Source organism: Phoxinus phoxinus (genome assembly GCF_949152265.1).
Source record: "Phoxinus phoxinus genome assembly, chromosome: 3".
NCBI lineage: Eukaryota > Metazoa > Chordata > Actinopteri > Cypriniformes > Leuciscidae > Phoxinus > Phoxinus phoxinus.
Genome location: NC_136878.1, coordinates 33,802,560 through 33,827,410, shown reverse-complemented (window position 1 = coordinate 33,827,410; position 24,851 = coordinate 33,802,560). Strand labels below are relative to the sequence as shown.

Below are 24,851 nucleotides of genomic sequence, written 5' to 3'. Positions count from 1 at the left end.
TACGATGGGCACTTTACTATCCCATGAGGCCACGGGAGAGGATTTGTGAATGGCAGTGAAGCAACTGGTAGTTCACATTACAGTGAAAACATGGAGAATTTAGTATGTTTGAATTACATTCAGAATACACACATTTATACTACATAGACTGTACCTTTCTAGCAGTTGCGAAGTAATTACTTATTTAAAACAAGTACCTATTTAGAGAGTATCCGAGAGTATCCAGCCAGGGTATATGGGGTCATTCAGTCAATAATTGTGTTTGGTTTAGTCGATTTTTGAAAAGTGAGTGACACTCAACAATATCATAGACAATACACATTTCATAGACTGAAGATTTCAAGCTTCAAAGTGTCATACAACGTATCCATGCCCTACTAAAAATCCAGCATTGCTGAAGATGGGTTTTGCATACTGGGACCAGCATGCGATTTTGCCAGCTCAGTTTTGCTGGAGAAATGCACGATTATGCTAGTCCTCCAGCTTGACCAGCACGATACCAGCTCTGACCAACATAAACCAGCCTGGACCCAGTGACACCTGCAGCAGTACGGCTGTTACGAGAGGGCGGTAATTAATGGCGTTTTAATTAATTGACATTACAGAGAGTTAATGTTTAAAACCAGGCTCAAATTAGTAAACGCCCTCGAAAAAAACTAAACTTGATTGAAACATTTACAAAAAGATCTAAAATGAAGCATCTTAAATCCTTGAAGCTTTTCTCTGATTGTTTCAGGAAAAGATTCGAAGCATCAAGAGTGTCGAAAACAGTGCCATGTAATTTATACCAGCCATAAACCCAAGAGCGCAACTCCGTTGTTTTATCCATTAAAAACAAATAAAAGCCTGACAATGCTAAATGTTACGTTTTCTGATAATATAATTCACATATTAATGTGTAGCAATAAATTAAATGTTAATTATAATAATACTATTTAGTTGTTTGAGGCAAGTAAACTGTGCTCTAATTATGCTATGGTTTTTATACGGTATACTGTTACTGATAATGTAATATAGGCGTATACAAATTTTTTTAGTAAATGGACTTGAAAATGTTAGTAAATGGACTTGAAAACTTCCATAAACCCAGTAGTGGTCTGGGTTCAAACAGGCAAAGTGAAGCATTCAAGTGATTGGAAAGAAAGTGAGGCTACGTTTTACTGAAAACAATACGCGCTCCAGGACAAAGCCTCGCAATGACTGGAGTAACGTAATTTTTTTTTTTTTTTACAAAGCATCTATCTCCACAATTAGAGTACAGATTACAGTGTAATAAAAGCACAGATTCATGCATCCGATTTTCGATTTCGCATCGATTTGCACCAAAGCAATAATTGATTAAATTGCTTTTAGAAGACAGCCGGGACTGGGGTGGGGAAAGGGGTTTGACTAATGAGCTTTATTTCAAGTTGAAGCCACGTGATATGACGAACAGACTAAAGCAGACTGAAAAGTCGTTATTCATGGAATATTTTCTAATCCAGTGAGCTGTTAACTGTTGCGATTGAGATGACTTCAAGAGCCGGATCAGTCTGCTTTAAAAACAAATCATTCAGACAATGTTTGTAAACATTATAAAATTATTAATTGAAAGATTGCAACTACAACAACATTAACTCATAAAATGTATGTCTCTGTAATTTTTTTTTTTTTTTTTTTTTTTTTGCATTTTATGTAAATTACAAAATTTCATTTTGTGTCAACTGTTTCTTTAAGGCAGCCAAAGATGTGAACTCATTGAACCTACATATCCCCCTAAAAAAAAAAAAAAAAACGGAACTGCCAATTAAGCACTGTCGGGTACTAGTGCAACCTCAGACTTCTAGAGGTGTCCTAGAGGTCAGACAAGACTTCAGCTAGATGAATGTTGGCTACATTCAACAGCAAACTTCAAAAGCCCTTCTTATCTGTCCTTCTTTGCCGTCTCTTTTCTTCTCTCTGTCTTTTTTTACTCCACTCCAGTTTTCTGTCCACACGTTTAGAAGAAAAGGGGATTGTTGCATTACTGCTAACAGGAAGTGCCACAAAGATCCGCTAGTGCTCGTTAGGCAGATCTTAGAGCTCTACAGCAAAGAGTAAAGTCTTTTGTGAGGGGACTTAAATGTCTGTAAGAGGGTCCAATTATGCGGCCAATTGTTTTGACAGAACTGATTAGCTCACAACTTAAAGCACTCCATTAACATCACAACCAGCTAACAAGTTTTGTGCTATAAAGAGAGTACGACAGAACTTCTTGGTCTTTCACACATTGTCAGTGTAGGACACTATGTGACACTGATGACAGGCTGAAGCCATGAGATTGATGGCAGGACACCCGGGTAGAACTGACATCAATAGAGCGCTGATAAGTAATGAGCAATACAGCTAAATGCTGCTGGAGCAAAACATCAATCAAACTGATGCTACGCTTTATATACTTTACTATACATCTACTTTATTGTACTTTCTTGTTGAAATAGTGATACATAAATAAGCATTAAAAGATTATTTAACCCCAGAATTAAAATTCTGTCATTTTATTTACTCCTAATGCCTTGTCATTCTCAACCCATATGTTTTTTTTTTTTTGTGATACACAAAATTAGGTATTTTGAAGAATCGTTATGTAGCTCTTTTCCATACAATGACAGTTATAGAACTGTCTGACCATGTCTGTCAAGTTCCTAAAACAAAGGGGAAAAAAACTAAAAGTGTTCTGAAGCCATAACTTCCCTTTCGAGGGAGCTCGAACTGCGTCGACTAAGACACTTTGGGGGAACGCCCTTAGCGTAACGCATTTGAAGTATGAATGAAACTAATCCAATCCTGATTGGTGCTGCGTCATGACGTAACATGTGACGGCATATACACGGAGGCAACAAAGGGACGCTGGCACACAACAGAGTTAGCTTTTTGCTCTTCAGCAAATTGTCTGTCCTATTTGGTGTTGTTTGTCCCATAAGAATTGTCCCAAATAAAGGTCTGCATTGCAATATGGAATCTAGTGGCTCGGATCTCGCGTTTGCCGAGGCAGCGTGTAGAGTACGGGTCTACTCTGCAATAAAAATTCTGTGTGGGTGCGAGGCATGCACAGTCAGCTCCTGTTGAGAAATATCTCGACGCGCACAGCCGTGCGTCATGTGTTTTAGACTCACGCCCGTTGACTTTCTACTCGAGAGATGAAAGCCAAATAGCTGACTATGGGACACACGCGATCTGTGAAATAATACTGTTTGGGTTACCTGCACAGTCAGCTCCTGAGGGTGCTGGCAGTGTTCATTGAGAAATATCTCGACACATACATCCGTGCGCTGTTAGATACTTTCTTCTCGAGGGATGAAAGCCAAATTTGTAAAGGCTTGCAGCCAGGCAGTGTTCGCGCCCGCACATCGGAAACTGTTTTCAATTATTCCCTGCTGGTCCTCCGCTTCAGGGTGTCGAGAACGAATCCGAAAGAGCCTCCTGTCTGGGGGTCCCTCAGGAAATCGATGTCTGTATCTCGCCGTTAAGTACGCTTCAGGACACATCAGTTTCCAGCGAACGCACGCTACTCTGTCTGCCCCACAGGCTTGCGGCCAGGCAGCACTCGCGTCCGCACATCAAGATTAATTTCGACCAAACCCTGCCGGAGAGCCGTTTCAGGGGATCGAGAACGAATCTCGAATATTACACGAAATCAGTCTCGAGAGGCTGGTTCCTTTAGTAGAATATTTAAAAGTATGGCAAGAAGACCTGCCAAATATTTCTCCTTGGGTCCTGCGCACAATAGAGAAGGGTTACAGGCTGCAGTTTGATTCCGCCCATCGAAATTCAACGGGTTGGTGTGGACTGCAGTTGACCCAGTGCAGGGTCGGGTATTGGAACAGGAAGTAAACTCCCTGCTGGTATAGAAGGCCATATAGCCTGTTCCTCTGCCGGACAGGGAGTCCGGGTTCTACAGCTGCTACTTCATAGTTCCCAAGAAGGATGGAGTGTTGCGCCAATTTTAGATCCAAGGCATTTGAATTGGTCTCTGAGGAGATTCAGCTTCAAGATGCTCACTATTCCCATCATCGTGAGTCAGATCAAATCTGAGGGATTGGTTTGTCACGATATATTTAAGGGACGCATACTTCCACATATCCATCCTTCCACCTCACAGGAAATTCCTGAAGTTTGCTTTCGGGGGCAAACGTTCCAATATTAGGTACTTCTGTTCGGCCTAGCTCTCTCCCCTTACACGTTTACCAAATGCATGGATGCAGCTCTAGCTCCGCTGAGGCTTTAAGGTATCAGGGTACTAAACTATATAGACGACTGGCTTATTATGGCCCAGTCACAAGAGCTGGCAGTTCGGCATCGAGATGTCGTCCTTGCCCACATCCAGAGCCTGGGGTGTTGAGACTCAACACGAAAAAAAGCGTGTTGGCACTAGCCCAGAGAACCACGTTCCTAGGAGTGGTGTGGCACAATTGTCTCCTGCACGGATCGAGTCCATCCTGGCCATGGTAACCAGTATAAAGCTAGGCCAAGCAATCACTGTAAAAAAATTTAAGAGAGTATTAGGGCTCATGGCAGCAGTGTCCAATGTCATTCCATTCGGCCTGCTGCACATGAGGGCCCTGCAGTGGTGGTTGAAAACCAAAGGGTTTTCCCAGAGGGGGAACCCATTCGGCATGATCAGGGTTACGCGGAGATGCCTTCGTTCCCTATCTATGTGGAAAAAAGCTTGGTTTCTGTCCCAAGGCCCAGTGTTTGGAGCGCCATGTCACCGGAAAGCTGTTTCGACAGACGCCTCCCTCATGGGCTGGGGCACGGTAATGGATGGCAGGGCTCTGAGGAGCTTCCTCCCAGACCTCAGGGGTCACCACACAGACAATGTCTCCTACTTGATTCATCAGGGGGTTCTGAGATTGTGCCCTCTATTCAGATTGGTTCATTGTGAGAGGTTCAGCCCAGTGGATGTGAATTTGTTAATGTCTCGAGGGATGTCCCACTGTCCACTGTGGTTTTCTCTCACCCATCCATTGGGGTTGAATGCCATGGTACAGACGTGGCCGAGGCTACTCCTGTACACTTTTCCCACGATCGCTCTGCTTCTGGGAGTTCAGGAGAGGGTCCGTCGAGACGGGATCAGCCTACTTCTAGTAGCCCCGAACTGGCCGGCCTGAGTTTGGTTTTCAGACATCATAACACTCATGGCAGGCCAGCCTTGGCAAATCCCTCTGAGGAGGGACCTGCTTCCACAGGCTGGGGGCTCAATATTCACCCTCGACCAGGCTAGTGGGAAACTTTGGGCCTGGCCCCTGAGGGAGCTCAGTACCTGGAGGCTGGCCTGTCAGCTGGAGTGGTTGAGACTATACTCAGTTCCAGAGCTCCTTCCACGAGGAGATTGTACGGCCTAAAGTGGAATGTGTTTCCACTTGGTGTAGAGAGCGTGAGGTGGACCCAGTTAACTGCCCAGTTGGCTTCAGTGCTGGAGCTCCTCCAAAATCGCTTCTTGGCTTGTTTTCCCCGTCCAAACTCAAGGTGTACGTGGCTGCCATTGCGGCTTTCCACGCTCCTCTAGGTGATGGGGCTCTGGGGAGACATCAGCTGGTCGTACGTTTCCTCCGTGGGGCTCGGAGGATGAGACTTGCGGCTCATACCAGAGTTCCCACATGGGACCTGGCAGTGGTTCTGAAAGGGCTGGTCGAGGCCCCCTTCGAACCTTTGGAGTCGGCTGAGGCCAAGAACCTCCCCTCAAGGTAGCTTTTTTTATTAGCCTTTACTTCTCTGAGGAAAGTAGGATATCTTCCTGTGCTCTCTACATTTCATGGGTGCCTGGAGTTTGCTCCAGGTGACATCAAGGCTATCTTGCATAACAGGCCTATGTGCCTAAATTGCCATCTAATGTGGCACGGCCTACGGTGCTGCAGGCTTTTCATCCTCCACCTCATGTGACGGCGGATGAAGAAAGACTTCATTTGCTTTGCCCTGTCAGAGCTCTCAAGATTTATGTCCAGAGGTCTTCTTCATGGCGGAAGTCAGACCAGTTGCTGGTGTGCTTCGGGTAGCCCAAGAAGAGGCTTCCCGCATCCAAACAGACCATCAGTAACTGGGTCGTTCATCAGGTGCGCAGCTTGCCTTCACCTTTGGCCGTGAGGGCTCATTCAACCAGAGGCATGGCGTCCTCTAGAGCCCTCCTTTCAGGGGCCCCGATCCAAGAAGTGTTCGATGCAGCAGGATGGGTCATACCTTTATCAAATTCTATGGACATTCCTTCTACGCCAGGCACTCTAGTGCTCTCGTCCTAAGTGTACCTGTGCACAGCTTAAAACTGGGACAGGCAGGGCTTGTTGTGGCATAGTGGGTACTCGTTCCCCAAAGTGTCGTAGTCGACGCAGTTTGAGTTCCCTCGAAAGGGAACGTCTCGGGTTACGACTGTAACCCTTGTTCCCTGAGAAGGGGACGAGACACTGCGTCCCTTCGCCACGCCTTCCCCTGCCTGGGAGCGACTTGCTTCATCGCAGAAGCTAACTCTGTTGTGTGTCGTCGTCCCTTTGTAACCTCCGTGTATGCCGTCACATGTTACGTTATGACGCAGCACCATTTAGGATTGGATTAGTTTCATTCATACTTCAGATGTGTTATGCTAAGGGTGTTCCCCAAAGTGTCGTAGTCGACGCAGTGTCTCGTTCCCTTCTCAGGGAACAAGGGCTACAGTCGTAACCCGAGACGCTTTGTTTGAGATACATACTGAAACCTGAACGTCTTTGAACGTCACTGAATAGAAAAAAAGAGCTGAGCAAAGACTTTTCACAAATTTTTTCTTTGTTTTCCCCAGAAAATAAATAAATAAATACATACATGGGTTGGAATGTCAAGAGGCTAAAAAATACAAAGTTTATGGACTATTCCTGTAACATTTCTACCTATAGTTGACGGTCACATACCAACACAGTTGAATAGCGGCTCTTTCTTGCACTGGTTTGAGCAGCCATCTCCATTAGCGAAGTTCATGTCATCACATTGCTCTCCAAGATATCTGAAAGGCAAACGCATTTAAGTTATTGAAAGAGTTATATCACACAATTAACATCACTGCTACATTGCAGCTAGTTGCAAAAAAAAAAATTATGTATATGTTCCTGCATAGACTTGAGGGGAACAAATTGTGTAAGCACTGCATTCAAGTTCATTGCATACAGTAAGCAGTGAGAGGAAACAGAGTGAACTGACTTTTGGATGAGTCCATCTCCACAGTAGGGTGAGCCCAGCTGGTGAGAGAGAGGTGGAGATGGTTCACTCTCTGCTCTTCTAGATACTGTCAGCACATGGTAGGTGTACGTTTCATCAGACTTTAAGTCCCTGGAACACATAAACAAGAGCTATTATTATGTTTTTAAACTTTGCAAATTATGGGGTGGTTTATGGAAGCCTGCATTCCTAAAAATGTAGTTGAATAAAATGTTGCGGAGCCTTATATATCCATTTTTGCATACAAATTTGAAACACTTTTATTCAGCTAGTTTTAATTTAACAAATTAAATTTGATTAAAAAAAACATTTATAAAACGTGTTTTAATATGTTTATAATGTTTTAAGGTTATCAAACCTTTAATAGCAATCTGGTTACCTTGACCTATGTTTGTTAAGATATTAACACTGTTTAAATATTTACAGCTGAGTGATGGAAAATTGCTTTTGAATAAGTGTTTATGGGACAGTTATAGTGTTTGCCATTATATAAGGCAATAAGCACACAGTCTATTTAATTTAAGGGATTTTGTGCAAAACAAACTGTCTCCTTTCATCCTCAAGCACCAACAATTAGATGCTAAGAAAGGATGGCTATTGTAATGTAACCCTAGTACAAAGCGTGCTGTACTCGGCACTCGTCATGACTGTAATACAACACTTCAGGTACATGAAGCGCAAGACTTAGCTGAAACAGCGCAAAGTAAAGCTCCAGTCATCATCTGTGCCGGGATCTACACTGATACATTTGAAAACATATTTTTCTCTACATTTTGGCCTTCTGTCCACACAGAGATGGCATTTTAGTCCAGCAAATACTGAATGTTTTGAAGAAGCCTTCCAAAGTGGATAAATTATAAAATGCTGTTTTCGCATTGTAGAATGGACTGTGAAAATTTAGTTTTTTTTAATACGATGATGCAGGTATAGTCATGTGACGATAGATGTCTACTGTATGTTTATGTGCCAGATATGTGCTAGTCACATTTAGCATTGTTAAAGGGGTGGTAAAATGCCATTTTCACAAGATGTAAAATAAATATCTGATCTCCCCAGAGTGTGTGTCAGTGTGAAGTTTTAGCACAAAATACCCCACAGATATTTTTATATAGCATGTTAAAGTTGTCACTTTTTGAGGGTTTGCAAAAACGCACCATTTTGTGCCTGGCCCTTTAAATGCAAATGAGCTGCTGCAGAGGGCGGTGTTTCAAGAGCTCATGTGTGTTAGCAGCTGCGATTACCTCACGCAGACACACTAAAATGACAGAAACTGTTCTGTCTTTAATGTTAAAACGGAGTCAGACAAAGATGGAGAGACTCAAAAAGAAGTGACAACATGTAGAATGCAACAGGACGTCTCTGAATGGTTAGTTGATGAATTTATGTTGCTGATGTGGAGTTAACTATCTTCAATTAGGATATTCTGTCATGGTAATCTATAAATCGCTCATATAGGAACTGTTGAGAACTGTGAGATGCACACAGAGTGACTTTCTATTGCATGTAAAAGGATGGATGCTAAAGTTTGAGCTGACTCACAAATGCACTCTTATACAACAACTCTTCCTCTTTTCAACATGGACTGCGTGTTCCCGGGGGCGGGGCAGGGTTTATGTACATTTTAGGGTTGCTGATGTCACTAACCCTGGAGGAATGTCGTGTAGTTCCTACCAGCCGTTTGTTGTAGTCCTTTTCTTTAAAAGCAAATATCTTCCTTTGCTTTAAACTTTGAGCGTTGTAACTTTGCAGATGTTGTTTACGCTCAAACAGCAACATTTCACACTAACTAAAGTTAGAAAAGTGAAATCATACTTTACCACCCCTTTAAAGATAAATGTTACTTTTTCCAATATTCATATTAGATTTCTCCAATTGCTGTCCTGCTGTAAAGCACGAGGGCAATTGCGTTTTACGCCATGCATGGAACGCCTATTGAGTGTGACCTGGACGCAGCAGTAAGTCATGGGATATTTAGCTAATAATTAATGGATAACTTTAATATGTCTGGTCTCTTGAAATCCTCTCAGTGAGTTTCTATTATGTTTTACACAATGAAAATGTAATTTTATATTAATGCAGGCGTAGCCTAAGCGCAACATAAAGCAGGGTAGGATTCGGCACACAGACCGCCCAAATATCCCAAGACCCCTCATCGCAAAAAATGCATTTCCTCTCTTAATCCATTTATCTTCATCTCACAATGAAATGCAAAGAATAGAGCAACGGAGACTGGCGGTTAAGAGAGCGCAGGATCAATTGGGCAGGCAGAGGGGGTGGTACAGTACTTTTCTCTCGGACAATACGCCCATGTGTCTGCATTACCAGTCCTTAAATCTTCCTGCTATCGACCTAGGGTCCCCATCGACTTATGGGACTCGGGTTAACGAAAACATTTTAATCGCGACTCAGATCAACCCTTAAACCTCTGTCTGCACATATGCTTCTCAGATCCTTTACACCGCTTTAACTTCCCGCCTGCAGGAACACAAACTTGGAGGGATTGCGCAGTGTGCGGAAAGCCTCACAGCTGGTTCAGGTATATTCGACTCAATCAGCTCCACCATGAGGCTCTAAAACCCCACAAGCTCCTCCAGCTGCAGACTTCCCAAACAGTCAAATATGGGTCAGAGAGCCTCAGTGGTGTGAGAACTGCCGAGTGCCAGAGGACACTTTGCTAGAACTGCACGCGGAGTCTGAGCCAACCCCCAAAGGCAGGAGCTGGAAGATCTTGGCCCGCAATGTGGTCTTGTGGCTGTGTTTTTCTAAGACATGTTTGTTGTGGAGAGGCAGAGCAAAGCTAAAAGAGTACTGCTGCTATCCTTAACAGCCACAGTGACTCCTGAGGTAGACCGTTGGCTTGGCTTCCACAACAGGGAAAGGATATTTTGCCCGTTAAATCGAGTAAGTATCAATTTAGCCATCAATATCTTGTGGCTACATTACGAACTTGCGGCGAGGCTGTTTGTTTGTGAAATCATAATAATTTATTTGAGCAACTGGAGCTTTTGTGCATCACTTAAAACACTCAGAGGAGATCATTCTTAAAAATAAACTTGTTTTATATCAAAGAGACAGTACATGAAATGTTGGAAATGAAATCAGCGTTCAAATGAAAAGTTATAGTCACAAGAGTAACAATTCAGATGTTGCAATCTGTCACAGCACCTTCCTGTTGTCGTGTTTAAGGACGATAACAACATTTTTCAAGCCTCTGTGCTGGAATTTGTGGTAGCTCATGACATCATCACTATTCCCATGCGGGATACCCCACAGTAGTGTGGGAAAACACTGTAGCTACGAGCCCTTCACTCTTAAGTCAATAGGGTGGGAGCGACTGACAATGTTCAGGAAGCACACTGGCAGTTAAACAAGACAGTAACCAGACACTAAAGCAGCTCAAACCTCTGGGTATAAATATGACCAGTTTCACTTCCTGAAATCATAATGGGTTAGTTTCTAACCTCGTAGGTTTTCATCTGTCCAGAGTTTTTTTTTCTTTTTTTCCCAAATTACCATTTGGGTTAGTGATATATAAAGGGCCATTCACAAAGAACACATTCAGTCATAAGCAGTGGAATGAAAAACAACAAAAACAACAAAAAACAAAAAAACCTGCAGAATCTCGAGACGTGTTTTTAAAAGTTTAACTTATTTTTAAAACAAATGTTTGAGATTTTACACATGTACTCTTTGTATTCATGGAATTTTCATTTTGGTTTTGAAACATGTTTATACTATTCTCGTGAAAAGTTGGTGACACTTCATTTTACAGTGTCATTGTTACATATGTTCCATACAGTTACTTTATTAATGACAATAAATTATGTATAAACCAAATCAAAAACTAATCCTAACCCTTTAATAAGTACATGCAGTAACTTAATATTACTCACAACTTAAATTAATGATTTCAGCAAAACAAAGACACCTTAAAATTAAGTTTAACTGAACAGTTTAATTTTAATGACTTTAAAAATGTCCTGTGGAGTAATCATCAAAGTAAAAATATAGGAAACACTTTGCAACTGTGTTTACTAATACTCGAATGAGAGTAAGTTGAAAATGTAGTTGCAAAATTACTATTAATAGAATGTCTAAAGTGAACCATCAAAATAAAGTGTAACCAAAATGAATAGTATTACATGAGAGTACACACATCTTGATCATTTTCAAATCAATTTTTTTTTTCAAATGATTAATTAATAAATATATAAACTATATACATAACATCTTACAAACTTAACTACCTTCAAAATATAATATTTAAAAAATAATTATATTATAAATAAAATATAAAATAAAATAAAATATATTTTATAAAATAAAAATATTGCTTTTTTTTCCTGAATATTTCTGTATGAGTTAGTTTGTTGGTTGTTTTTTCAAGTATTAATAAGTAAAGTATTTCAAATGTTTTTCTAAAAAATTATTTAAAAAAACTATGCCAAATTAATAATTTTAGAGTCTCCCACCCAAAAATCATAAAATGAACTTGAATTCAGAAATTAATAACAAGTGTATCTGGAGAGGTGTATAGTATTATTGTTATTTGTTATACTGTTATTGTTATACTGTGAAGCTGCTTTGATACAATCTGTATTGTGAAAAGCGCTATATAAATATTCTTGACTTGACTTGACTCTTGACTATTTAAAGTCAAAATTAAAGCCTGACTTTAAAGTCAGTTGTTGTTGTTTTCAACATGCTAATCTGAAGTGTGAATTATGAAAATGTCTTTGCACAGACTAAGAAAAGAAATGTCATCTATGGAATGAAAACTGGTATAATTTTTGTGCAATGTGGTCTGCACTTCAATGCAGCTGGACTTTGAAACAAGCTACGCAGAAGAGTGAGATATATAAGTCTGTCTTTTCTGTTGCTTGTAATTGAGCTCTATAGAGGAGCAAACACATACTCCTCAGTGAAACCAGTCTTTCTGAAGGTACTCCTCTCTTTCAGCCCAGATGCTGGAAAAATCATATTATAGTATTTGCTGTATACCTTCAAAAGAAATCAAAGAGATGCAACTCATAATGCTAAGCCCTCTGTGCAGCTGCTCGCTGCTGGAAGTGTTTAGGAGGAGAATGATGATCTAAAAACTTAATTACTTCAAAGGAGTGGAAATAATTTGTCATTTAAAATCAAAATCAGAGTTCACATGGCTAAATAAAACAACAACACAACCTCAATCGTATAATTTACCAAACCACAGCTGTTTGGTCATACCGCAACTCAACCCAAGAGATCCATCAAGTGGTGCTTACTATACGCTGTGTATCAATGAAAGAGAAACATGCTGCTGAAATCCATGACAGCTAAAAATGTGATATTCTTGCAATATTGACCTTCAAGTAGTTAAAACGCAATCTCTTCAGATTACTACAGGAAAACAACAAGACATGTCTTACACGAAATGTCTTGCTTGTGAATAGATACTTGATGAAAATCCCTATAGCTATTCTGAAGTGTCTGCTTTAGTGCCCTGTTAATTTCCACAGAAACTTCATGTATGCATGCAATAGCTTTTAAATCAATTATGCACAATATACAATTACGTTTGTCTGTACATCTACCTTTTCTGTCAAAGATATTAGAAAAGGCAGTATTCTCACAACTATGTTCCTTTTTAGAAAGAAATGGTATCTGCAAGGATTTTCAGTCAGGATTTAGACCGTACCATAGTACTGAGACCGCTATCATCAGTCACAAATGACTTGCTCTTATCATCCGATCGTGGTTGTATCTCTCTATTAGTGTTACTGGATCTTAGTGTTGCATTTGATACCATTGACCACAACATTCTTTTAAGTAGACTTGAAAATGATGTTGGTATTAGTGGAATTGCATTAGCATGGTTTAAATCATACTTGCAGTATCTGACCGTTATCAGTTTGTAGCAGTAAATGAAGAGATGTCTTATCGATCAAAAGTTCAGTATGGCGTACCACAAGGCTCAGTACTAGGACCGTTGCTGTTCACTCTGTACATGCTACCATTAGGATATATCATTAGGAAGCATGACATTAGTTTTTACTGTTATGCTGATGATACTCAGCTCTATATTTCTTCATGCCCTGACGAAACTTACCAATTCACAAAATTAACGGAATGCATAGCTAATATAAAAATCTGGATGACTAGTAATTTCCTACTACTTATTTCTGAAAAAAAACAGAGATTCTAATTATTGGACAAAAAACTTCCTCACGTGCTAACCTAGAATACTGTCTAACACTTGATGCCTGCTCTGTCAAAGTCTTCGTCATCGGTTAGGAACCTGGGTGTGCTCTTTGATACCAATCTTTCATTTGAAAGTCACGTGTCTAGTATCTGTAAAACTGCATTTTTGCATCTTAAAAGTATATCTAAATTGCGTCATATGCTCTCAATGACAAATTCAGAACATTTAGTTCAAGCATTCAAGACATCAAGGCTAGGTTATTATAATGCTATTATGGGTGGTTGTTCAAATCTAGACTAAAAACACATCTCTTTGACCTAGCATACACATAACTGTGTATATCGGAAGCGATAAAAAATTCGGCATTATACATTTTTCAAGGCTTGTACCTAGGAACCTATTTCATGATTTGCGTTCTCGAGCCACTGTTTTGTGCGGGTGCGCGGCCGGATCGCATTAAGGGTTTTCTGTTACTTTAATTTCCTATTATCACTGTAAAGCTGCTTTGAAACAATCTATATTGTTAAAAGCACTATATAAATGAAGGTGACTTGACGTGACATTTGCATATCCTGTACATTCTGAGAGAATGCAGGATACATTTTTAGGTCATGTGTTCTTTTACAACACTTTGTCTTGTTGCTGTGTGACAATCATATTGATAAAATTGAAAATGAACACAGTATGGAGGTTCTCCGAGGCCATGCTGTTTAATCACTATAGCAGCAGTGATCTATAGCGGCTGTTCTTTGGCTGAGATCAGATATTACAGCACATTCCCCTGCCACACTGTAGAGCTCTCATTAGGAAGCCTGCCTCTTTTAGCCAGACACCACTTTGATTGGGGCTGCTTTCACTGGTCACAATGAGTGATTGCCTGCCTCTATTGGAGCCAAACTATGCTTGCACCTGGAGGATGAAATGGCCATGTAATTTTGTGCCACTCTGGAGCTGATAAAACATTTTACAGCCCTTGTTTTCCTGGACGATATGAAAACGATCTCTAGTTAATTGTCACACAGCGATGAAGGATCAGGAGTGTGTGGACTCAGCAAAGGCCACCCATAGAGGGCGGAAAAAAAGAAGAAGGGTGAAAAACAGATAATGGACGATATCTGGGATGACAAGAACAATGGGACTGACAAGAATCATCAATGTAATAATGCTTTTCATTTCAGGTATAGCAAACTGTTTACTGATCAAGCAAACCTCATTAACCTCATACATAAAATGATTACTGTTAATTTAGTAATATTTGTCGTAAGTGTTTCGTAAACAACTCCCACCCTTCAACTAAAGTACATAACATGACAGTAATTATGAGTTTTTCTACTGTTTTTGTCCTGCCACCATTTTTACTGGCTCCGTAAAAATATGATATACATATATACATTGCTATATAACTTTTTAGCAATGTACTATATGTGAAATCAGAAATAATAATATTTAAATGAATAATATTTAAATTGTTCTATACCGTTCAGCCGTCTGGGGTCATTTAATTTTTAAAGAAATTAATACTTTTCTTCAGCAAGGATGCATTGATAATGTTACAAAAGTAAGTTTCTATTTCAAATAACTACTGTTCTTTTTAACTTTCTATTCATCACGGTTTCCACAAAAATATAAATAAGCGCAAACATTTTAAAATTTGTAAAAAAATTCTGGAAAATTGTATCACAGTTTTGACAAAAAACTTGTTAGTAAAGTAAATTATGTCACCTTGGTGACAAGTTAAAGTCACCAAGTCAAAACACATGTACAGTATAAGGTCAAATAATGTAAGATTTAGGATCAGCACAAAACTGTTTTTTCAACTCGACCCCGAGCCATCAGTCTAAACAGAACTTACTGTTGAGCACAGAATTACATGTTCATACCATCCAACTACTGCAGTGAATTCCTTTAGACTAGCCTTAGTGCAATAAAATATTAGTACTCAAGAAAAAAAAAAAAGGTAACTCATACCCATAAGGGGAATTTATACGAACTCGAGGAATCACTTGTTCTGGTACTGAATAATGAATTTGGCTTTTAGCTGAAGTGAAGGTCTTTCTGAAATATCCTGTATTACTCCTCAGAGCAGCTTTCTCAACAGCACTTTTGCTTTGTGTTTATGAATTTCAAATGAGGGGAGTTTTTAGCTGATCCCAGAGCGGTACAAGCCTGCTGATACACTGACTGGTGTACACACCATCTGGTGAATACTGTGCAGCATTAATATATAAAACAATCCTTTAAAAAAAACACATTACCCGAGTAGATTAAGCTGTTGGCTAATGAATTGGGATACCTTGCTAACACAACTTGGACTGTGCAACTACAAACTAAACACAGGTTTAATGTATGTTTGGATATGTCAGTATAAATACTACTTTTTAATTCTGCAACGATTTGTTAAGACTCTTTTCAATTCTAAATATTATTTATTTAAATATATATATATATATATATATATATATATATATATATATATATATATATATACACTGTATATAATATCTAGACATTTATTTGTTACGATGAAAAGACCTTGGCGTCTTTTCCTAATGTACTGCTGCTGCAGCTGTCACCGTCTTCACTGTAGTTTAACATGTCAGCCAACTTTTTGGAAACAAGAAAAGACACCCAAAACAGCCCAAAGTTAGGACAGTGAAGTTCAGCGGGTTCACGTTGGGTCTTGTTTATATGCACTGATTAGATTTTTTGTGAAAGCTAATGTACATTATTGGCAGCCTGCCGACTGAGGTGTGGTCTTGTTCTGCCGGAGAGGCCAGCATTCAGAAACAAAGAAGAAGAAGAAGAAAAAAGACAAACACAATAGATGCACAAAAAGAAACAGAGACAATGCCTGCCTACTAAATGACAAAAGTCTTCATTAATGTATTGTTAATAAGATGGTTTGCCAGAAAGGAATAATGGCCTTATAAATTGGATCCATGTTTCATGTTTATAATTATTTCAAGAAAGTATCCCAAATTCATTGCAGACAAAATACCCTTGCATACTGCACACAACCCATCCATCCATCCATCCATTCATCAATCTATCTGAGGTGGTATCTATCTGTCAGCCTGTCAAACTGTCGGCCTGTTTCTGCTGTCATCAAAGAGGCAGAGGCTCTTCAAACGCTCTCCAACTGTTTTGAGGTCACTCCGAATTTATGAGTATCCCATGAAGTTAAACTGCCTGGGAGCACTTCAGCATGTATCTCTCAGAAGACAACAAGCTGGCTGTGAAATTCTTTGAGCTGACCTGAACCCCCAGCCCAAGGAGTAAAGGCTATGCCTGAAGACCTCACACAAAGTACCTAAGATGTCCATACAACGGCAAAGCACATCAACACATGGCTTAAGCAAAGAAACCATGTGCTAGTGTTCCTAGAAATGTCTTGAATAGTGTAGTGTCATTCAGTCATCTTTTGTTTATGTTGCCACTGTCATGTTGACACACAAAAAGGAAACAAGAGTTCCCCTTTAAGAGTTCATGCATCCAAGTTTGCCATTACAATTGTATCAATACATCAATTAAATGACTAACGATATGTATTGATATAATGCATAAGAATATATATTTTTATACACCTTTAGATGCACCTTTTTTGAAATTTACATTCTACATATTTACTTCATAGCCCGCATTTTCTTCTAAATTCTACAGGCAGAAGAGGATCATGCAGCAACAAAGCGGCACAGTCATAAACGGCAGCCAAAAGAAATGAAGACAATGTATTCTGTTCTGAATTTAAGTCATGGGAAGCGCAGAAGACTGAAAGGTTTTCTTGACTGTTGTCATTGCATTTCTCATTGCACTACCCAGTGATGAGCTGTCATCAAACAATTGATGATCTAATGTGCAACTTGATCCTTTTTATAATTTATTTTTCTAAGGTGTATTTTTTGTGATGCATGTTATGTATATGGGACGCATGATTTACAATTTTCAGAGAGTTATTTACAATTTTGAGAGAATTCAATGAAATGGTCATATTATATTTTGGTTGCATTTTTGAGTTGAAAAACTTGAAGGATGAAAAACTTATTTCAGTTAGTTGTCAAGGCAACATTTCTAATTTTGGTTAGACTAAAAATGAGCACTAAAGTTATTAACTAGAAATTAAATAAATAAAAGCTAAAACTGAAATGAAAACACGAAACTGTCCAAATGCTAAAATGAAACCGTCTCAGGTTACGTCTGTAACCCTAGTTCGCTGAGAAGGGAACGAGACGATGTGTCGATGACGCTTTGGGAACGCCTCTGCGTGATTACGTCTGAAGCACGTATGTCAACTTGTCCAATGGAAAGAATGAGCGTCACGGGCGGGTGACGTCATGACCAGAAAGAGATAAAAGCACATCTGGTTGCATTACTCGCGTTAGCTTCGAGAGCCGGAGCAAAGTCGATCGCAGGGATGCAGGAAGTATGGCGGGGGGCGACGCATCGTCTCGTCCCTTCTCAGGGAACTAGGGTTACAGTCGTAACCTGAGACGTTCCCTTTCGAGGGAACACGCGATGCGTCGATGATGCTTTGGGAACGAGAATACCCATACTTACAAAATGCCAGATGACAAAACTGTCGGCAATCTAAGTAAGAAGCACCTGGGACCCTGGGGCAGCGTCCAGGTCCAGGCTATAAAACCTCCAACTCAAACTCCACATAATAATAAAAAACTAAAAAAAGCATGCGCACGAGCACTCGTTGTAAACGTATTGGTTGCAATCTGAAACATCACCGCTAGATGCCGCTGAAAAACTCCACATAGCCCCTTTAAGGTAGATGGACATAAACCTGATGAAAAGCGATACTGGAGAAACTCAAGTACTGTGTTAACTGGATCCCACTGATGCTGGTGACACCAAGACGTGAAAACTCTCCACTTAAGTCCATATAATTTCCTCGTAGCTGGAGCTCTGGAGCTAAGAATGGTCTCCACAACCTCAGTTGAGAGACCACTCAGAGGCCAAACCCATTGTTTCCAAATCTCTGGCCGGGGGTAAAATATTGTGCCCCCTGCCTGAGACAGAAGGTCTCTCTTGATCGGGATCTCCAAGGGAGGGCCGTCGAGGAGATGAATAAGGTCCGCAAACCAAATTCGACTCAGCCAGCGTGGTGCTACTAGCAGTAGACTTATTCCGTCCTAGCGGACTCTCTCCAGAACTCCTGGGAGCAGAGCAACAGGGGGAAAGGCGTACAGACGTAGGGGCCCAAAGGGGCTGGGTGAGTGAGGGAGAACCATAGTGGACAGTGCGTCGTGTACTGAGACACGAACAGATCTATTTCTGCTTGTCCGAAGAATTCCCATATTTGCTCCACCGCCTCGGGGTGCAGTCTCCAATCCCCTGGCCTCAGCCCCTGCCTCGACAGGGTGGCTGTTCCTATATTCTGGCACCCAGGGATATGCACTGCCCTCAGAGAGAGTATCTTCCCTAGGGAACACAATAGGATCTGGTGCGCCAGTTTGCAGAGTGGACGCGAACGCAGAACCCCCTGACGATTTATGTAAGAAACCACCAATGTGTTGTCTGTGCGGACGAGCACATGATGGCCCATCAGGTCTGGAAGGAAATGTTTCAACGCATTGAAGACAGCCACCAGGCAAGTGCCAAGAGAGATGATGACTCCTCCACAGACCCTGAGCTGAGCGGCCTTCCATTACCGCTCCCCAGCCGGTGAGGAAAGCATCTGTCGAGATCGCAACTCGATGGCAAAGAGCTCCCAACACCGGACCCTGGGATAGGAACCAGTGTTTCCTCCATATAACCAAGGCACTGAGGCACCGCCGTGTGATCTTGATCATACGAAGTGGGTTTCCCCTCAGGGAGAACCCTATGGTTCTGAGCCACCACTGCAAGGGTCTCATGTACAGTAGGCCAAAGGGGATCACATTGGATGCTGCTGCCATGAGACCCAACAGTCTCTCGAACTGTTTCACAGTGCGTGACTGGCCTAGCTTCAACTCTTTTGTGGCTGTGAGGATAGGAGCTACATGAACGGGCAATAGTGTGGCCCGCATCGTGACTGAATCCCATACCACACCAAGGAAAGTGGTTCTCTGTAATGGAGAAAGCACACTCTTCTTGGTATTGAGTCTCAAACCCAATTTCTTCATGTGAGCGAGGAAGACATCTTGATGCCGAACCGCTAACTGTTCCTATTCCGCCAGAATCAGCCAGTCGTCGATGTAGTTCAGAATGCGTATACCCTGCAACCTGAGATGGGGCCAGAGCTGCATCTACACACTTCGTGAAAGTGCGGGGTGATAGAGCTAGACAGAATGGAAGCACTAGATATTGGTATTCTTTGCCCCCGAAATAAAACCTCAGGAACTTCCTGTGTTGAGGGAGGATGGAGACTTGGAAGTAAGCGTCCTTTAAATCTATCGTGACAAACCAGTCCTCGGATCGGATTTGAGTCACGATCTGTTTGAGTGTGAGCATCTTGAACTTGAGTTTCATGACTGCACGATTCAACAGACGAAGATCTAAAATGGGACGCAACCCCCCATCCTTTTTTGGAACAATAAAGTAGCGGCTGTAAAACCCTGATTCTCTGTCAGGCGAGTACATCTGCTCAATAGCTCCTTTCGCTAAGAAAGACTCTACTTCTTGCTCCATTACCAGAGCCTGATCGGGATGTACTAGCGTGAGTAACACCCCATCGTAACAAGGTGGAGGAGAACCACACTGGATTATGTAACCTTTCTCTATTATCTGCAGGACCCATGGAGATATGTGACCCGCCACGGAAACCAGGGACACAAGTCGGCAGCACAACTTACGAGCAAAATGAGAAAGAAGCGTTTTTTTTCAAAACTGGTGATTTTCGCTTTTTTGCAGAATCTGTTAGTTGAGATCACGAAGAAGCCTCTCCATGTTTTAGATATCAATATTGGTATATTCAAAATCGTACATTTTTAGGTTGAAATCGGCTTGTTTTGTGAGATTCTAGCTCGCAGTAGGGGCGTGTCATTGTCTGTGTGTATTTCCATACTGGATAAGCCGGCTTTTGTTTCTTTTGTTATTGCCCCCGCCCTCCAAGGGAACAGCGTGGTAGGACTGGGCGATATATATTGATATATTTTTTAAATGGGATATGGAATTAGACCATATCGCATCGATATAGTTCAAAGTTGCGCTGTGATCCTTGCTGCAAAGCTGCTGCGTGCTTTTGTAGCAGTCTGCGTCTCAACAGCCCAGTGTACAACGCGACAAATACTCACATTAAATGTTTACGCAGAGGAACAGGACACTGCAGTTCTCAAAAGTTCATTATTTGAATGTGCTTTAACGCCTTTCTATGCATGGGGCCACCGGTGATCCTGCATTCGTGTTTTGTTAATTTCATTACTAGTTAAAACATCACACTCTTACTTAATCTGGACAATATTAGCTTTTTTAGGAAGGTTTAAAACTCCAGTTTCGATATTTGACCACTGTTTATGATTAAACTGGTTTGCAGTGACATTATTTCTTAATTTATGCCAGCTAGTGCAAAATAATTAATCTGTAACGTTCGTTATTTTGAATAGAAATCATTACTCATAAAACATTCATTCTCGTTTGCTCCGGTTTATTTGTGTTCAAATACATAAAATCTAAAGAATCCGCCAGGGCAATTATTAGAATGGTGCGCATATTTGGAGAAATAATGAATAATTATCACAATCTAGTAATCTATTTATTCATACAGAATACAAATTTCTATTCAGTTTCCAGTGATTTAAGCGATCTAAAGTGCCAAACTGCGAACGGAGCTAGATATGTGTCTCCTCTTCCTGGATCGCGTGAGATTTGACCTCGGAGCGCTATGATTTGCTGAACAGCTGTCAATCATCTCCACGTGTTCACCTGACCTCTTCTGCATGACGCGTCCTGGACGCGTCCTGTCTATACTTCCTCATTCTGGATATCCATGATAAACAAAACGAAAGTGACATTTCTTCACCGAAACAAGAAGCTATTAAATGCACGATTGAAGTATATGTGTTTTGTGTGTTGTTTTCGTGCGTTTCGGGGTATTTTTATATGAATAAAAAATAAAGGTGAGGCTAAGCATAGCTCATAGCTTCATATAAAATGCTAAAAATGACATATTTCAAAATCTTTTTTTGACTTGAAACCATTTTAAACCGCGACCGGAATATGATACAAATACTCGATGGTGTTTTAAAGTGAGCTTTAAATAAAAGTGTAATATTAATAAATTAAATTGTGTCATGTAGCTGGAGGCTAACGTTAGCTACTTGTTGTGTTGCACCTGCTACACGAGCTTTCTATTCCTTATATGTATATATTTTTTAAAGAATTCGCATTTAAAGTAATAATATATTTTTGGTGTTGTTTGTTTCCTAACAAGAGTAAAGTTAATGGGTGGATTATTCGTGCACATTAGGTGTCAATGGCCAAGCATTATGCCAGAAGAACGGCTATAATCTGGCTGGATTCAAACAAAAGAATAAGGACAAAAGAATAATGAAGATTAAGTCTCATACCGGCAGAGGTGTGAAAGGTTGGTCGATTTAAATGAAAAGAACATGAATGGGGCCAGTTCTCCTCGCCAGACATTAGTCAGAGACTGTAAATGAGTGTTTATTACAGGCAATACATATTTGATGAGAATCTTTTAGCCTTCTCCAAAGTCTCCCCTGATATGGTCTCACAATAGGCTTCACAAAATGCATAATTTTAGATATATCATTCTCAGATTTGAAATGAAGCATGACCACAGTTGTGGCTACACTTTAGTTGTGGTAATAAGTTGCTATCTTAAATTCACATAATATTTTTATACATTTAATAAATATATTCTTAATATTTGTTGTTTTTGTTTTATGTTTGAGCTTATATATCTCAATATTAATAACAGTCTGGTTAATTTTGAGTCTTGAACTGTAAACTCTCAAGGGTTGGCTTTCTAAATATATGTTGGTTATGTGTCTATTCAGAATGACTTCAGAAGCTGCAACCTTTTTATTCTGGGTATGTCATGTATGCATGTATGCCAAAATTGGGGGTGCTGAGGAAGGGAAAGCCTTGCTGGTTAAACATGTCATTCGCTGCTGAAGCGCTGTTCTAATGCGCTTTTCTGAGCACAAACAGCCGACGCGCGCATGCACTAAAAGCCTGTCTAACAGCGCCTGGATACTGGACTAAGTTATCTTTCGAGTCTTTTTGAGCTAATACTGTCAAATACACTCAAGGTTTACATAAAGAAAGTTGGTTATGTCTAAACTGAAAGCAAACCGAGAAAATTGAGAGAAATCTGCGTGTCATATTATGCGTACATATTAGACGCGTTGCTTTCAGGTCTTAAAGAGACAGTAGCCCTGCTAATAGTAACACGCTGCCGCTTGTCCTTAAAGGGATTGTTCACCCAAAAATAAACATTTTGTCATTCTTTACTCACTCTAATGTTGTTCCAAACCTGTATTTATTTATTTATTGTGCTGAACACAAAATAAGATATTTGGAAGAATGAACCAGACAGTTGCTGGTCCCCATTGACTACCATAGGAAATACATATAGAAGTCACTGGGGAACATCAACTGTTTGGTTACCCACATTCTTCTAAATAACTTCAACAGAAGAAAGAAACTTATTCAGGTTTAAAACAACTTGAGAGAGTAAATGATGACAATTAAACATTTGGGGAGAACTATCCATTTAATGTTAATAAAACAACATCACACTCTGCTCTTGACTGAGAACTTTAATAGTAACTTTAATAAGAATCAATGTATAATTTATACAGTGAAGTCCATATTTGGCTTTGACTTTCACTGAACATTTGCTCTCACTTTGAGTAAAAAATATCGGTATATATATCATATATCGATTATTCAGCCTAAATATATCGGGATAAGACTTTTGGTCCATATCGCCCAGCCCTACAGCGTGGTTACTTATTATGCAGCGCTCTAGCGGCTCTATCTGATATCAAAAGAGTTGCCTATACAGTTTTATCGGTAGATGCTAAGAGACATTTATTTATATATTACCTGTTTGTAAACTTTTTTTTTTTCTTTGATGGCACATTTTCCTGACCTTTTTGCTCCCCCATGTGCTTTACAGGGGGTATGGCTTATCTAAATGAGATGTAAATGAGCCCTATTGTCACTCCCAGCAGCAGAGAGAGGCGAGAACTGCTCAATCTTTAGAGGCAGATTTCTCCACTTTTAATTTTTTTGGGTGCCTACCTTCAAATGGCCACAACTTCTCCAAATATTATCAGATTTCCATGTGTTACACATCGTTGGAAAGCTTGGAGACTACACTTTCAGAATCTGTGAATAACTCAAAATGCCCCAGAACCGACATGTGTCCTTACTTTCCGTGACCGGTCACATATATTCAGCAGATTCTTCCACTCTGTCAGAAAATCTACTAAGGGTACCAGTCTCTCGAGACTGGTCTCTGGTGTTATCGGAACAGCCACTTCGGTGACCTGAAGCATACTGGCAGGAAACAACCGAACTGACTTTTTTTTAAACCCCTCAGGGGAGTTAAAAAACGCAATATCGAGTTGACACTGAGCCAAGAGCTCGCTGGAGACCGCTGCGCCCTGAGGCACCAAGGGTGGGAGGGTTGGCAGAACGGTTGCCTGATGACCCCGAAGTGGAACGGGCACCATATAATGAGGTGAACACCACTCCACCCCGGCTGAGGCTGATCTCTTTTGAGCCCGAAAGCCTTCTTCGCCATAAGAACGGTCCTCAGATCTGGCTTAGACTTAGAGGACTTCGGCTGAGAGTGTTGGCTCGGCCCCCATGATTTAGTAGGAGGAGCACGAGATGCAAAACTAACTTTCTGTTGCACACGGTGCGAGGAGCTTGGCTGGGGATGCTCACGCCCAGCATCCCCAGGGGGCTGGACTCGGCGAGGGAGGAATTTTTTTAAAGCCTCTGATTATTTCTTAGTTTATTGAAACTTCTCAACAACTGTGTTCGCAGAGTCACCGAAAAGACCAGAGGGATAAATAGGGGCATCCAAGAGAAAAGCCTGATTTTTTTTTTAATCAGCTAAGGTATCTCTCAGTAGCTACGAGGGCTGCCATAGACCGCCCAATAGCACGAGCGGTCTCCTTCGTAGCCCTGAGAGAAAGATCTGTGGCCCAATGAAGTTCTCACATTTCGTCGGGACTAACTCCCTCACTCTTATCGATATCCCTCAACAGGTCTGCCTGGTAGGCTTGGAGCACTGCCATCGTGTGCAGACAGGCTCCAGCTTGACCTGCTGCAGTATATGCTTTGCCAACTAAATTAGATGTAGTATTTAGGGGTTTATTGGGCAACACGGGAGCCTTCAGGGACGATGCTGACCCAGGAGATAGATAGCTGGCGAGCGTCTGTTCCGCCGGGGGCATCGACCCGTAACCATATTCCTTCAGTCCCCTTATATCTGAATATGTATGCACTTGGGGACTGAAGAGACGTGAAGAATATGGTTTATTCCATGATCTACATAGCTCACTAT

The 24,851-nt window shown here is 40.8% G+C and overlaps 1 protein-coding gene across 1 annotated transcript in view; it reads right to left on the bottom strand.

Annotated features, from left to right (window-relative positions):
* The window catches only part of pappab (pregnancy-associated plasma protein A, pappalysin 1b), a gene marked incomplete at its 5' end in the record, with an annotated part of 108,397 nt that overhangs the window by 49,904 nt on the left and 33,642 nt on the right, over nucleotides 1–24,851 (bottom strand). Inside the window, 2 exons of the mRNA XM_079606501.1 lie at nucleotides 6,894–6,985; nucleotides 7,180–7,308. Coding sequence (XP_079462627.1) covers nucleotides 6,894–6,985; nucleotides 7,180–7,308 — 221 coding nt within the window. The remainder of the gene's footprint in view (nucleotides 1–6,893; nucleotides 6,986–7,179; nucleotides 7,309–24,851) is intronic.